The 14,328-nt window shown below is 54.1% G+C and overlaps 1 protein-coding gene across 6 annotated transcripts in view; it reads left to right on the forward strand.

The window, feature by feature from the left end:
- RGS3 (regulator of G protein signaling 3) overlaps positions 1 to 14,328 on the forward strand; it is a 135,110-nt gene that overhangs the window by 110,284 nt on the left and 10,498 nt on the right. For all 6 annotated transcript variants that reach the window (XM_031450240.2, XM_064490435.1, XM_064490434.1 and 3 more), the window contains one exon: positions 9,614 to 10,582. In XM_031450240.2, coding sequence (XP_031306100.2) covers positions 9,614 to 10,582 — 969 coding nt within the window. The remainder of the gene's footprint in view (positions 1 to 9,613; positions 10,583 to 14,328) is intronic.

Consider the following 14,328-nt stretch of genomic DNA (forward strand, 5'->3'; position numbering starts at 1 on the left):
CTTCTCCTGCCCTTGATGCGTCCACAAGGATCCTGGCCACACCTTGAGCCCTGAGAACAGGCCCTCGCAGGCTGGGTGAGATTCAGAGCTGGGCAGACCCCTTCCGGGAGAGTGTGGCCTAGAGAGGGGAGTCACTTGGCCCAGGGCCACACAGCGAGCTACACTGGCCCAGCCTAGGCAAAGCTGAGCGCAGGCTCAGCTACTCCCTGAGCCTCTACTTTGGTGGGGGCCTCAGTTTCCTCCCCTGAAATGTACAGACAATAGTGTCCCCATCTTAGGGCTGTGGTCAGAATGTCATGTGCTGTCTCCTGGTATGGAATGCTGGGGAGGGGGTGATGGTCCCGGGAGAAAGAAGTATGATAACAGGAATTGCAAAAGTTTCTTGAGTACCTACTGTGTGCCGAGCGCCTCCATCTAGGGGGTCTCTCCACAATGCCATGGTGTAAGGACTTGCTACTTCTGTCACAGTTTTACAGATAAGAAAATTGAGCCTTGAAGAGGTTTAGCAGCCTGTCCATGGGCACCGGGCTAGGAGGTGGCAGGGCCAGGATTTGAACGTGGATTTGTCTGTCTTCAGACCCCAGTTCTTCACCAGCAGTAGGCTTCCCTCCACCACCCCTGGGTCTGAAAGTGCTCTCCGTTCAACAAGCTGTTGCTTGGCATGAAGCCTGGGATTTGGGGCTTGCTCTCCAGTGCCCGCTGTGAGGAAAGCCGAGCAGTCAAGAGGAGGGTACGGCCGTGGGCCCCAGGTCCTGCCTTCTGCCCTGTAGCAGCCCTGCGAGGGAGGCGTCACTGACACAGCCACGTGGTTAGGAAGTGGGATCCAACCCAGACGATCTGATTCCAGATCCTGGTCTCATGACCACAGTGCTCTTTGTGCCCTTCCCTGGGGTCCTAGCTTGGCAGAGCTCTTTTGTGTGATCAACCTAGCGTAGAACGTCACAGAGAAGCCGCACGCTTTGACTCTCCCCTCCCAAGAAGGGGTCCCTGGAAGGGGTGGTTTGGGGGGGGGTCACCAGGTGTATGTAGTTCTGTACCAGCACCCCCCTGCCGACCAGGCGGGTCGGGTACCTGCCCTCAGTCCTCCACTAACTTGGGGTAAGAGCAGGGACCCTGCATGTGGTATTGCTCACCGCTGCCCAGCACAGTGCCTGGCCCAGGTGGGAGCTTGGTAAGGTCTTCTGAAGACAGATTGGGAAGGAAGAAAGGCAGTGACGGGGGCAGGAAAGGAGACCATGGGCAGTAGAAAGAGCAGGGCTTTTGAGCCAGGCAGACCATGGTTTCCAGGCTGACTCCTCTACTTACTCAGTTTTGGATCTTGTATAAGTTACTTAACTTCTCTGAGTCCCAGTTTCCTTCTTTGCAAAATGGGGCCAATGAAACTGACCTCATGGGGTTGCCGGACGTGGGAGAGAGTGTATGTAAAGCAACACAGCACCAGGGTCCAGTTCATGGTTTCTCGCTTCCCCCTCCACCCATCTTTTTCATTGTTTTCTGTTGCCACCGTCTCTAGCTTCACCTTCCCTATCTCTACAGCACCAAGTAAACACTACTTTCAGGCTAAAGTCCGAATTCCTTAACATAGCCATGCTTCTGCTCTACGAAACCAGCTGCACTTCCTCAGATAATCCGTGCTGTCTCTGGCTTTGGCCTGGAAACCTTCTCCCATCCATTTTCCCACCTCCTCCATGAGCCATCCCAGTCTTTCCTGCTGCCTCTGTGCTTCCATAGGCCCCTGGGCTGGTTATGGGTGGGTGGGAGGTTGACATGAGCTCCTTACCCAGTTCTCTCACTCACAGACCCAGCGCCTTCAGGGAGAGGAACCTGTCTTGTCACTGTTTGGCTCTGGTGCCCCGCACAGGCCCTGGCACATGGCTGGGGCTCTGTAGATGTTTGCTGAGTAACCCTGGGGGTGGGGGTGGGGGTGCGGTGAGTAAGCCAGGGACACAGTCCTGATGGGCCAAAGCAGGGCCTGCCCAGGGCCAAGAGAGCAGGACAGGCCAGGCATTGGCAGGAGTGCAGGGAGCCCTCTAGCCAGGGCGTCCCAGGGAGCATTTAACTGGGCTCCAAGGGATGGGCAGGAAGTAAACTTGAAGAGGTCGAGATAATAGGGAAATGAGACAGCGCATGTGCACACATGGATCATGGAGAGAAAGAGGGTGCCAGGTGGGAAGGGAGTGGTGGTGGAGCTCACAGGTGAACTGGTTCCTGAGCAGAGAGCCTGGGGTGGGGCAGGAGAGGCCCATGGGGCCACACTCACCTTCTGACGGAGGCATCAGTCACCACAGGGACAGGAAGAGACTGGGAAACTTCTGCTCTCAACTCGCCTGACTTTCACATGAGAAGAAGGCTGGAGGTGTAGGCTGTGGGACTGGGGCAGAGACTGCGAGCCCAGTCCCCCATGCACATGGATGCACTGGTGTCTGACACCTGAGAGTAGAAGGGCTTGGCGAGGTGGTGATGGGGGGCTCAGTACCAGAAACCCAGACCTTGGGAGCTGCTTCCCTGCCCAGTGAGAAGCTGGGCATCCAGGAGGGTGGTGGGGCATCCCAGCAGGCTCCAAAGGCCAGGCCTGAGGGCATGTTCTTCTGGCTTATCCAGGTGATGGTGCCAAGAGTAGGGAAGGTTTCTAAGAGGGGTCTCCTCTCTTGTCACTCTTGGGTTCCTCTTCCCTGCATGTTGGCTTTGTCCTGAGAGGCTCTGGATGGGGTGAGCTACTTCTCCTTTGTGCCTCAGTATTGCTTTCAGTACAATGGGTATGCTCCCCCCTGCGGTGTGTTGTCTTCCTAGACAGATCTATGTGTTGTTGTGGGATCCTTTAGGGATAGAGAATTTTCAGTCTGCAGTCAAATTCCCCACCCTTCCTCTTTCTCCTCCTGTAGTTGGGCCTTTGTTTACAGGGAGCATGAACCTATATATGGATTTATAGGGTCCATCTTGGGCCGGGGCTGCTGAGCTCCTGCCTACTTCTGCATGGGCTCTGTTACAGAGGGAGCGCCTTGTGTTAGAACTGGTCCCACACTAGGTTCTGGTGTGGATTCTAGTCCTGATTCGGTTGTGTGATCTTGGGCATATTGCCTCCCTTCTCTGGGCTGCAGTCACCTTTTCTGTTAACTGAGGCTGCTCCCCAGAATTTTATTGGGAAGTCAAATAAAAGTCAAAATGTCTGGGCCCTACTCTTGGGGACTCTTTACCAGCAGGTCTGGAATTGGGCCCAGATATGGATATTTTTTAAATGTTCCGCAGGTGATTCTGAAGTATATCTCTCTGTTGGAAACTGATAGTCTGGATCAGTACTTTGCAAACTTTAATATGCAAATTAATCACCTGGGATGTTGGTAAAATGTGGATTCTGATCCACAGTATGTGTGGATTGAGGCCTTAGATTCTGTACTTCATACAAGCTCCCAGGTATTGCTGCTGCTGCTGCTGCTTCTGGTTCATGAGCCACACTTTGAATAAGAGTCTGGATGGTCTGTGACGTTCATTGGATTGCCCATTCATTCATTCATTCATTCATCATCAACACTTCAGATGGGGAGTGGTGAGAGGTGAGGCTAAGGGGAGAGACAAAACCCAGAGTCTTACAGAGCTACAGAATTCGGGCTTTATCTGGAGGGCAGTGGGGCGCCACATCAAAGGTTTTAAGCAGAGGAGTGACAGGGTCAGACCTGCATTGAGAGGACTCCTCTGGCGTGGCCCAGAGAATGACCCAAGGGGTCTGGACTACTGCTGGGAGGTCAGCATCAATCCGAATGGGAGATGACTGGGTCTGGAGGCACGTGGTGGTAAGTGGAGATGGAGAAACTGCGAAGATTCTTTTTTTTTTTTTTAATTATTTTTAATCAACTTTATTTTTCAGAGTAGTTTTAGAAATTGAGAGGAAAGTACAGAGAGTTTCCAATATTTACTGTCCCTGCACACACATAGACTCCCCCAGTGGAAAGATTCTTAAGATTTTACAAGACATTCAGGAGGATTTGGTGATTGGCCATGGGGGTGGTAGTGAAGAAAGAATGATACCCAGATCTCTGGTTTGGGCCGCTGGTGGTGACATCATTGATACGGAGACTCTGAGAGGAGGAGTAGCTCAGGGGAAGGTCATGGCCTTTTAGTCTGGGGGCACATTGAGTTGGGGGCACTGGTGGGATGCTGGGAAGGAGGGCTCTACCTCGGTGCCTGGGCTCCAGCCACACGGGTGTCCTCTCTGCCCCCCAGTGTGCCCGCCTTCCTGGCTTGGGGCTTTGCCTATGCTGTGCACTCCCGTGTGAGCCCACCCCTGCCCGCTGAGCGGATTCAGTCTCAGTGTCCTTCCACAGGGTGGCCTTTCCCACACGTCCGTCCATTCTCTCACAAGACCTTATAGTTTTCCTTCACACTGTGAATCACAGTTTTTTCCAAACTGTTTCTGTGAGTGATGGCTTGGTTCATGTCAGTCCTTCCTCTACATCCGTGAGCTCCACGAGGATGGGGGGCACGTCTTTCTTATCCCCTGTTGTATCCACCGAGCCTGGAGCATTCTGAGAAAGGACAGGTCTGGGCTTGCAGTGTGGACTGGGTGTTGGTCCCAGCTAGATGGTGCAGGTGGTGATTGTTGTCTGGAGACTGGATGGGTGCATGAGGGAGCAAGTGGGGCTGAGATGAGGGAGGTGGCCTGAACAGATTCCGATCAGCAGGCCACAGGCTGAGTGGCCCACTACAGGGTAAAGGGCGCCATCGGCTCGACAGGAGGGAAATGTCAAAGCCAGGCCGTGCTGCAGTGGTTGTGGCTGCTGTTGATGGAGTGCTTGTGTACAGCACAGTGCCGAGCTCTGGATGTAATCAGCTCAGTCACTCCTCCTACATCACTGCCAGGAGCTATTATTAATCCTCTGTTAAGGCTAAGGAAACTGACGCCCAGATTGGCTACCCTTGAGGTCACCTAGCCAGAGAGTGTGAAGTGGGGATGAGTATCCAGCGCTCTCGCCACCAGCTGCTGCCTCCATAATCCTGGGCTCTGCCAAACCTATCATGGGGGAGCGGGGAGGCAGGAGAAGGGGAGGACAGCCTGGAGGGCCCCAAGCTGGTGGCAGAGGCAGGGGGTGGCTCCAGTCCCTGGGTGCCAAGAAGCCAGGCCCGAGGAGCTGGACTGAGGCTGGGCTGGGGTTCCTGGAAGCCAGCTTGAGCCAGGGACTCAGAGGCATGCCAGTCTTGAAGGAGCAACCCCATCTCCAAAGTCAAGCCTGGAGGTCAAATCACTGGGTGGGGATTCTAGTAGCCTTTCCCTTTCTCCACCAACTTTCCATTTCACAGAGAACTTTCCTGTCCTTTCTCAGACTTGGTCCCCGGAAGTGATAGTCTGAGACCACACACGTCGCAAATGAAGGAGTGAGGATTCCAGCCTAGGTCTTCTGGCTTTATGTCCAGGGCTGTTTCTGTAAAATCCTGCATAAGGGCCACCCTGAGATGGAGGCAAGCCCAAGTTCACAACCCCTCACCCCACCTCAGCCCAGTGCAGGAAATGGTTTTTGAGGGCCTGTGCGGAGCCCGGCATCTGCGGTGGATGTGATGAGTCATCTCAGAGTGAGAGCTGCAGGTTGACTCTGGGGTCAGCCGGCCTGGCTCCTCGTTTAGTAGCTGTGCGACATTGGGCAAGTCACTTTCAGCAGCGGCCGCCACCCTCAATCCCAATAGCAGGTGGGGGTCTAGGGCCCAGGGAACATAGCTGGTGTGAGCAGGCCACTGGGTGTCACACCTGCCATCCTTCCCTAGCCTGTTCTGAGCCCTGGATTGGATTGGGGAGAGGATTTGATTAGGTCCTAAACAGCGGCTCCATTTAGAGGGCCTGGTTCATTTCCTGTGTGCTTCTAGCCAGTGAGACATGCATAGAATTAACCCTGATCCAGCCAAGCCAAAGAAGTGATAGATGAGAGAGATACGTGCTCCACAGAAGGCAGGCAGCTGCCCTGAGCGCTCCAGGCCCCGGACTAGCAGGCTGGTCTCTGGGGCACCTTGGCTGGATTCTTGTCACCCCAACCTGTTGTAACAGCTGCCTAACTGGGTGTCCCCAGCCTGCACTTCCTCCATCAGAGCACTCACCACACTCCTTGACACCAGTTGTCCAGCCTCTGTTCTTCTGCTCAACTGAGGGCAGGAATTGTGTATGACTTGTCCTCTGCCTGTCCCCACCGCCACCCCCGGGGCCTAACTCAGTGCCTGGGGAATGAATGAGTGGATGTACACATGCATGTATGTCCCCGGCCTCCCCCCACCGCAACTCCTGCTCACACTTCCCAGAGTAGTTTCATGTAGCAGCGAGGCTCTGCCATGTGTCATTCCTTTGCCCACAGGACAGACCCACACCCGGCATCCATTCTGTAACACGGCTCCCATCTTTATCTCCCCTCCTGTCCTAATGCTCTTACTTGCCGCCCTCTCCACCCAGATGTCTGAGGTTTCTGGTTCTGGAGGCCCCCTCTCCCCACAAGGTACCCCATACCCCAGCTTCCCCAGGAACACAGGCCAGACTCTCACACAAGCCCTGTCCAGGAGCACAGGACAGAGCTCTTGTCCTTGTTTGCAAGCATCTGCCCTGTGTGGGACGGTCCCAGGTGAGGGGCCTCCGGCAGTACTCACAGCCTGCTTCCCCCACCCTAGACCTCAAAGTCCCAAACTCTAGTGTGTGAGGGTTCAAGGAAGTGGGGAGACACCCTTGGCCAGGAGACATGAGTTCTAATACTGAATCAGCCTCCATCTGATTTCTTAGGTAATTCCTTTAGCCTCTGGGACCCCAGTTTCTCTATCTCTAAGATAAGACTAGGCTAATGATAGCTACCACCACTTTATCAAATGCTCCTCTGGGGCCGGGGCCCGGTGAATAGCACTGACATAGTCCTGTGATATCAGAGCTCTGTTCCAGGTAAGGAAACGGGGCTCCGAGAAGTTGGGAGGCCTGGCCATATTGTTGCACAGCTGGGAAGTGACACCGCTGGGATCAAAACCAAAGTTGGACTCAGGCATCTAAGCAGGAACCGCTGGGCGCTCTGAGAGCACTCAGTCCTGGGTGGTTTCTCGGCTTCTCGGGGCGGGGTGGGGGGTGGCCCTCTGGGGACAGAGGCACTTCCCCTCCTAGCTTTGTTTGGTTTGGCCATGGTTTAGGGCGGGATTGGCAGAGGCAGGCTGACTTGTATTTCTGGTTTTGGGTCTATTGCTGTGCTTTCCCAAGGGGTGAGCGGGCTCCAGCTGCCGTCACTGCTGATACAGGCCTGGGCCCCACCCCCCACCCCCCCAGGAAAGAGGAAATTTGACCTGTTCCCCTCTCAGGGCCCAGTGCCAGGCCCCTGGGGCACCAATTATTGCAGTTCTTCCATATTGGGGGGGTAGGTCTGGCCAAGGGGGAGTGAGAGTGTGGGGCACCAGGGAGCTGGCTGCCGAAGTTTGTTTTTCTTGGTGGAGAAGGCTCCCTGGGGAGTGGGGGATGGGCAGGGGACCAGACTGCTCTGGGGACTGACATCAAAAGTAGGCTTGGGAAGAAGGAGGCGGAGGCCGGCTCTAACCCCAGCTTAGCCCTGGGTGTGCGGGTGCCTTTGGGCAAGTCCCTAGGTCACTATCCAGGCTGGGTCCTCTGTCCTTCTGTCAGTTCAGTGGAGGGTCTCTCTGATGCCCTGGGAACAAACTAAGGTTTCCAGATAAGATTCCTGGATTGGGGCTCCTGGCATCACAATTGCCAACTTTGATTCTGGGAGTTTGACAGTTTGCTTCTAGGCCTCCAGGGGAGAGATGAGCCACTGTTTGAGATTTGTGACCATTGTTTTAATCACCATGACCACCATCAGCGTCATCATCCCATTTCGGAGCTTTATACTTTCTCTAGTCTACTCTTCTGCTGTGTCGCTTGGGGACATTAGTTATCCCATTTAATGGGTGGAGGCCCTGAGGCCCAGAGGGTTTAGTAATTGGCTCTACCTGGCCCTGCTGTGTGATTCTGGGCTGGCCTGTGCTTGTCTCTGGGCCTCCGCCTCCCCATCAGAGCAGTGGAGATTTGGGCTTTGCTAAAGTTCCCAGGTCTGAGGCCATGAGGTCTGAGGGGTGCCTGCTGGCAGACTTCCCAGGGCAGGAAGTCCGCAGGGTGCCTGGGTACCTGTCTTTGGCTGTCTGGGCACCAGACCAGGGCCGGATCATCCTAGAGTCCTCAGAGGCTTCCCCTGCCTACTCAGCACCCCTCTCTCCCGGGGTGGGGGTGGGGTGGGGAGGGGCTTTCACTTTCCTCCTCCTAGGCAGCATCTCTGACCCGTACTGTGCTTTCACATCCGCTCTGGTGCTCCGAGACACCACTGACACTCGGACATGTGTCTGCGTCACCCTGCAGCTGCCCTAAGCTATAGCTGGGCCTCTTATTCCCAGATGGGAAGACTCGCTGGCCCAGGGCTGAAAAGAGTTCCCAGCTGCAGGCATAGCCTTTCAGTCTCTGGCAGCTATGCAGAGTGGAGTGGAGAAGTCACTGCTCTTTGGGCTCAGCTTTCTCACCTGCCAAATGGACATAAGTGGTCTTTACAGTAAGAGCCCTTAACCTACTTTCTGAGGTATTTACCCCTGAAATTTTCCGTGTGTGTGTGTGTATGTGTGTGTGTGTGTGTGTGTATTTACACGCACATATGCATTCCCACAGACCTGTACAGACCCCAGGAATGTGTGGCATTTTTCTCTTTCATTAGTTCTGGGTAGGTATGGCCTCTTCATGGTCAAAACCTGGACTCTGAGTAGTTCTAGGTCCAGCATTCCAAGTCCTTGACTGTGACGAGGGGCCCAGCCTAGCCCAGACCTGACCTGCTTGCCTGTGTGGCTGTGGCACTAGGACACCCCTGACTTTCTCTGTGCCCCAGTCTTCCTGTGAAGTACCTGCTCAGACTAGGGCACTATTTTTCCCTTTGCAAACGAAATCTGCAGGAACCCAGCAAAAACTCTGAGGGTTTGGAGAGTCGTGTGTGAGGCAGGAAGTGCCTTCTTTTTTGTGTGTGGAACTCCTGGGGTTCCTCCAGTCACAGTTTAAAAATCACTGTGTGGGTGATCCCTCCGCGAGTTTCCATGTATTTGTGACATCTGTCTAGTCCAGGTGTGGACAATATTTTGAAGTTCTGGTTTTATTCCAGTTTATTAGTTTCAAAAAGATCTGGCTTGAGGCTTGGTTTGATTCTGGTCCATGAAGGCAAAGGCTGTCTGGCTCCTCATTTATTCACAGAGACGACTTACTCACAGAGGGGCCATGGCACTTCCCTTAGAGGGCCATTGAGAAGATCCCGTAAGAGGGGTTTAATCTGCCATGGTCGCTGGCATACAATAGGGCCAGGTAATGGTAACCTCTCCCTCTTCTCCCTTAAATGACCAACCCTATTTTTCATGAAACAGAAGTTTCAAGCAAGGAAATAAGGGTGGGAACGCATATACAGCTCAGCCACAGGAACTGTCAGGTTTCCCCCTGGCACATCGGTTTTCACACTGTGCAGGGGGTGTAGGGTGCAGGGTGCAGGGTGTGGGGTTTGGGCCACTGCTTGATTGTGTTTCAGTCTCTGTGACATTGGTTTGTATGCAGCAGCCTCCTCTTGTCAACCTTTCTCACTATCTCTTTATTTTGCAGATGTTTGAATCAGAGGCGGATGAGAAGAGGGAGATGCCCTTGGAGGAAGGGAAGGGGCTGGGTGCCAAGGATGCCCCACCCGGCAAGGACCCTTCTCCTGACCAGGAGCCTCCTCCAGGACAAGACCTTCCACCCAAAGAGGACTCCTCTTCTGACCAGGAACCTTCTGCTGGCCCAGAGTCACTGTCTAGCAAAGACTCACCTTCCTGCAAGGAACCCCCTCCGGGCCAGGATCCCTCACCAAGCAAGGACTCCCCACCATGCCAGGAATCCCCTTCAGCCTCAGCCCTTTCTCCATGCCAGGACCTCCCTGCTATGCAAGAACCCCCTCCTAGCCAAGACCCTCTACTCAGCAAAGACCTCCCTGCCAGCCAGGACCCCCCTGTCCAGGACCTTCCGCCCTGTCAAGACCTGCCCCCTAGCCAGGCCACCCTGGTAGCTGAGGTCGTTGCTGGGGAGACCACGAGCTCTGGGGACCCACCAGCAGTCACAGGGGGCCCGCCTGTGGCCTCCAGGCCAAACTTTGTGATCCCCGAGGTCCGGCTGGACAGCGCCTACAGCCAGAAGACAGGGGCAGAGGGGGGCAGCTCGGGCGATGAGGAGGATGCAGAAGAAGGCGAGGAAGGGGATGAGGGCGAGGAGGACGAGGATGAGGACACAAGTGATGACAACTACGGAGAGCGCAGTGAGGCCAAGCGCAGCAGCATGATCGAGACGGGCCAGGGCGCGGAGGGCGGCCTCTCGCTGCGCGTGCAGAACTCGCTGCGGCGCCGGACGCACAGCGAGGGGAGCCTGCTGCAGGAGGCCCGTGGGCCTTGCTTCGCCTCCGACACCACCTTGCACTGCTCGGATGGAGAGGGCACTGCATCCACCTGGGCCATGCCTTCGCCCCGCACCCTCAAGAAGGAACTGGGCCGCAATGGTGGCTCTATGCACCACCTTTCCCTCTTCTTCACAGGACACAGGAAGGTAAGAAGGCTGAGGGCAGAGAGGGAGTGGGCACCTGACTAGTGGGGAGGAGGCAGGGTGCGTCCAGGAGCCGCAGGGAATGAACCTTCACTTTGTCCCACCTCTGCTCTTCTCTCAGCCTTCCAATGAGCCTTCTACCCATTTGACAGAGAATAAAACTGAGGCCTGCAGAGACCAAGAAGAACAGAACCTGGACTTAAACCCATGACTTTATGACTCCAGTTATTCTTGCAGCTCCATTGTACTGGGGGAACCCACAGAAAATAGAGCAGGTGTATTTGGATCTAAAAAAGATCCAACATACTAGCCAGAGAAATAGTTACAAGTGATACTCAGTCCAGGCCTAGCCGGACTAGAAGTCTGTCAGCTGACAACCATGACAACACATATTTCCTCTGCCACCATTATGCTAAGCAATTTACATGAACTCGTTAAGGCTCACAACAGCCCTATGAAGTAGATAGTATTGTTGCCCCTACAGATGAGGAAACTGAGGCACTGAGAGGGTATCTCACTTACACTGGGTGGCACAATTTTTAAATGTCTGAACCGGAATTAGAATGTGGCTCCAGGGCTGGAGTTCCTAACCACCATGCTATTTTCCTCTTGCAAGTATTTATAAATAGATGAATAAGTGTTTATTGATTTCCTGCTGTGTGCCAGGCCCTGTGCTCTCTGCCACAGCAGGGGCTGCAGAAATGTGTGAGGCTGATCTCAGCCTGTGAGGAATGTGTTTTCTGCGTGGGCCGGTTTCTAACAGTCAAAACATTGCACTGTGGCCTTGAAGCTCACTGGCCAGCTTGAGTCTGGGCTCTGTCCCTTACTTACTGTGTGGCCTTGGGTGAGTCACTCAGCTCTTCTGAGCCTTAGTATCATCTCTGAAAAGCAGAGATTAATAGCACTCACATCCCAGGGTGGTGGAGGGTGAACCCAAAGAACCTGGTGCCTGATGGCATTAGTGCAGGTGCCAGGCGAGTGCTGTTGTGGTGTTGACAGCCGGCGCAGTACAAGGTATTGTCATGACAACTCCTGAGAGGCTAGGCGGGCCAGGGTAGACAGTGACCACGGAGGGCAGCTGGCCCTCAGAGACCTGCAAGTTCAGGGAGGAGAGACCCCTAAGGCCCAAGGCCACCAGGGAAGGCTTCTGGCAAAAGATGCCCCTCAGCTTGGCCTCAAAGGTCAAGCAGGTTTAGAACAAACAGCGAGGATAAGGTAGGCATTCCATGAAAGAACATGACCTGGACAAAACTGTCTGTAGAAGCCAGTTTAGTTAGAACAGGGGATTTCTAAAGTGCAGGGATGGTAGACATATGGCATTCATGCTGCCATTCCTGCCTCCAAACTCATGGCAGACATGACTAATGGATTTCAGCACACTTCCCCACCAAGTTGGGGCATGGCCTCAGACGCCTTCTTAGCTTCTCAGCCACTGGAAATAAGGCCAATTGGCACATGGGAAGACACCTTCTGCTGAAAGGTGGCTGGGCTAGAAGGGCAGGCTGGGGCCTTCGAGAAAAGGGCCTTAAACTTTGTGCCCAGGAATTGGAACTAAGTCCCAGAGGAATTGGGACTGACTCTGTTTCTTCATTTGTAAGCACTTTGATGTGCTTCGAAATCACCAGGAGGAGGTTATTAATATAAAGATTTCTTAAGTCCCTGACTCCAGACTCTGGAATCAGATTTTCTGGAATCAGAATTTCTAGGGGATGATGCCCAGACTCTGCATGTTAAACAAGCCTCTCAAGGAATGAGATGTTCCCTATGGTTTGAGTATCACCATCATAGGCCACTTCTTGAGGCAGCTTCAATAGGAAAAAGAGCAAAACTCTGTCCTACTGAGGTGAGGCCTCAGACCAGGCCTGGCCACTCTCCTCTGGAGGACCGCTGATATCCAAGGGCTCACCACCTAGCTTAGACCTCCCAATTTCAATGCCCCCATCAGATCCTTCCCTGTTCTGCCCCTTTCCCCCCTTGCTCCAATGCGATTTTTTTTCTGGTAGGGGAAGTAATTAAGTTTATTTATGTATTTATTTATTTTAATAGAGGTATTGGGAATTGAACCCAGGACCTCGTGCATGCTGAGCACGTGCTCTACCACAGAACTATACTTTCCCCTCGATACAAATACTTATATACAGAGAAATTCACACATATTCATATGTACATTTCTAGTTCCCCAAATCAGTTGATCTCAGCTCCTATTCTGGGGCAGATTCTTCTGCCTGGCAGTCCAGCAGGCCTGGGCCAGCTGTCTCCTGTCTTGGCTTCCACCTTTCGACACCCATGATTCCCGGTGTCCTCCCCTCCCCACCCTCTTTTGGCCCATCACTTCCTTTCTTGGGCTTGAGTGACTAAGCTGGCATGGACCTCAGAGCCTGCCACCAAGCCCGTGGTGGATACTTTTCCTGTAGCTTCTGCTTACCTGGCCTCAAGTCCCTCATCATCGTTCATATCTTGCTTCCTCCAGGCAACTGGCTTCAATAAGAAACTAACCCTTGTCAGAGGGAAGTGAGGTCTAGGCTGGACAGGTACCCTGGTCTCACTCCATCCCTCGCTGGCAGTGGGCCTTGGGCAAGTCCCTGCCCTTCTCTGAGCCTCAGTTTCCTCATCAGTAAAATGGGTATGGTAATAGTATCTCCTTTGTAGGGTTGCTGGGGAGATTAAAGAGCCAGACTCAGGTAAAGTGTTCAGGGCAGTGCCCGTCATGCAGCGCCTGGTAGGTGCTCCATAAATGGGAATCGTGTTGACGGTGGTGGTGATGAGGAGGAGGGTTGCAGTAGCGGGAGCAATAGCAGTCATCCCAACAGCCACAAGGTGCCTCCAGCCCCTTTTCTGGCCTTCACGACACTGCTGCAAGCTGGGACCAGCTGTACTCATCTTACAGAGGGGAGCCTGAGGCCTGGGGAGAAGTTTCTGTCCCAGGGCACACAGTGGGTAATGATGGAGCTGGACAGTGGCCTCACCCTGTCCAGTCCTCTCTAGCACTTCCCCAGGCTCTGCACACCTCTTGCGGGTGAGAGGCAGGGGATAGGGGGCGGGCAGCTGGGGGAGGCAGCCGGCTTTGCTGTGACTTCCATCTTCCTGGCTTGGGCCTGGTTTTCCTGGGAGGGTCCACTGATGCCAACAGACCACGGTTTCCCAACAGGACCAGGCAAGAGGTGAAGAGGAGAGGGGTGAAGTCTTCAGGCTGTGTAGTGAGACAGACTGGGTTCAAGTCTCAGCTCTGCCTCCTCCTTCCTGGTCCTGAGACCTTGGCCAAGTTACATTTTCCTCTGAATTTCAGTTTTCTCTTATGAAATGGGAGTGCTAAATCTTCATGGAGTTGTCCCAGGGATTCAAGAAGACAGTAGTATGTTGATAGCTTTGTGCCCATGGTTGTGATCCTGTGATGACATGAGACCCAGGGAAGCCAGACAGAGCTGGTGTGGCCTTGGGCTGGTCATTGTGCTGCTGTGTGGCTAAGCGGAGGCTGTCCAGAGTGCATTCTGCCTGTCACAGGGTGACAGTGCTTGTGTTCCCCCTTCCCTCCCTTGTCATCCTGCCCTCTTGTATGCTGAGTGATCTCTACTGTGTGTAGGAGTGTCTGAACCAGACAGACCTGAGAGATGGTCTGTTCGGCCACAGTCCTCTTATGGATGGGCTGTCTGAGGTCTAGAGAGGAGAAGGTCCCCCGGGACCCTCCCATGGCTTATCCCCTGGACCTGGCTCCTTGTGCTGGGTTGAGTTGTCTCACAGTGCCCTCTGCT

Source organism: Camelus dromedarius, chromosome 10, assembly GCF_036321535.1.
Source record: "Camelus dromedarius isolate mCamDro1 chromosome 10, mCamDro1.pat, whole genome shotgun sequence".
Lineage (NCBI taxonomy): Eukaryota > Metazoa > Chordata > Mammalia > Artiodactyla > Camelidae > Camelus > Camelus dromedarius.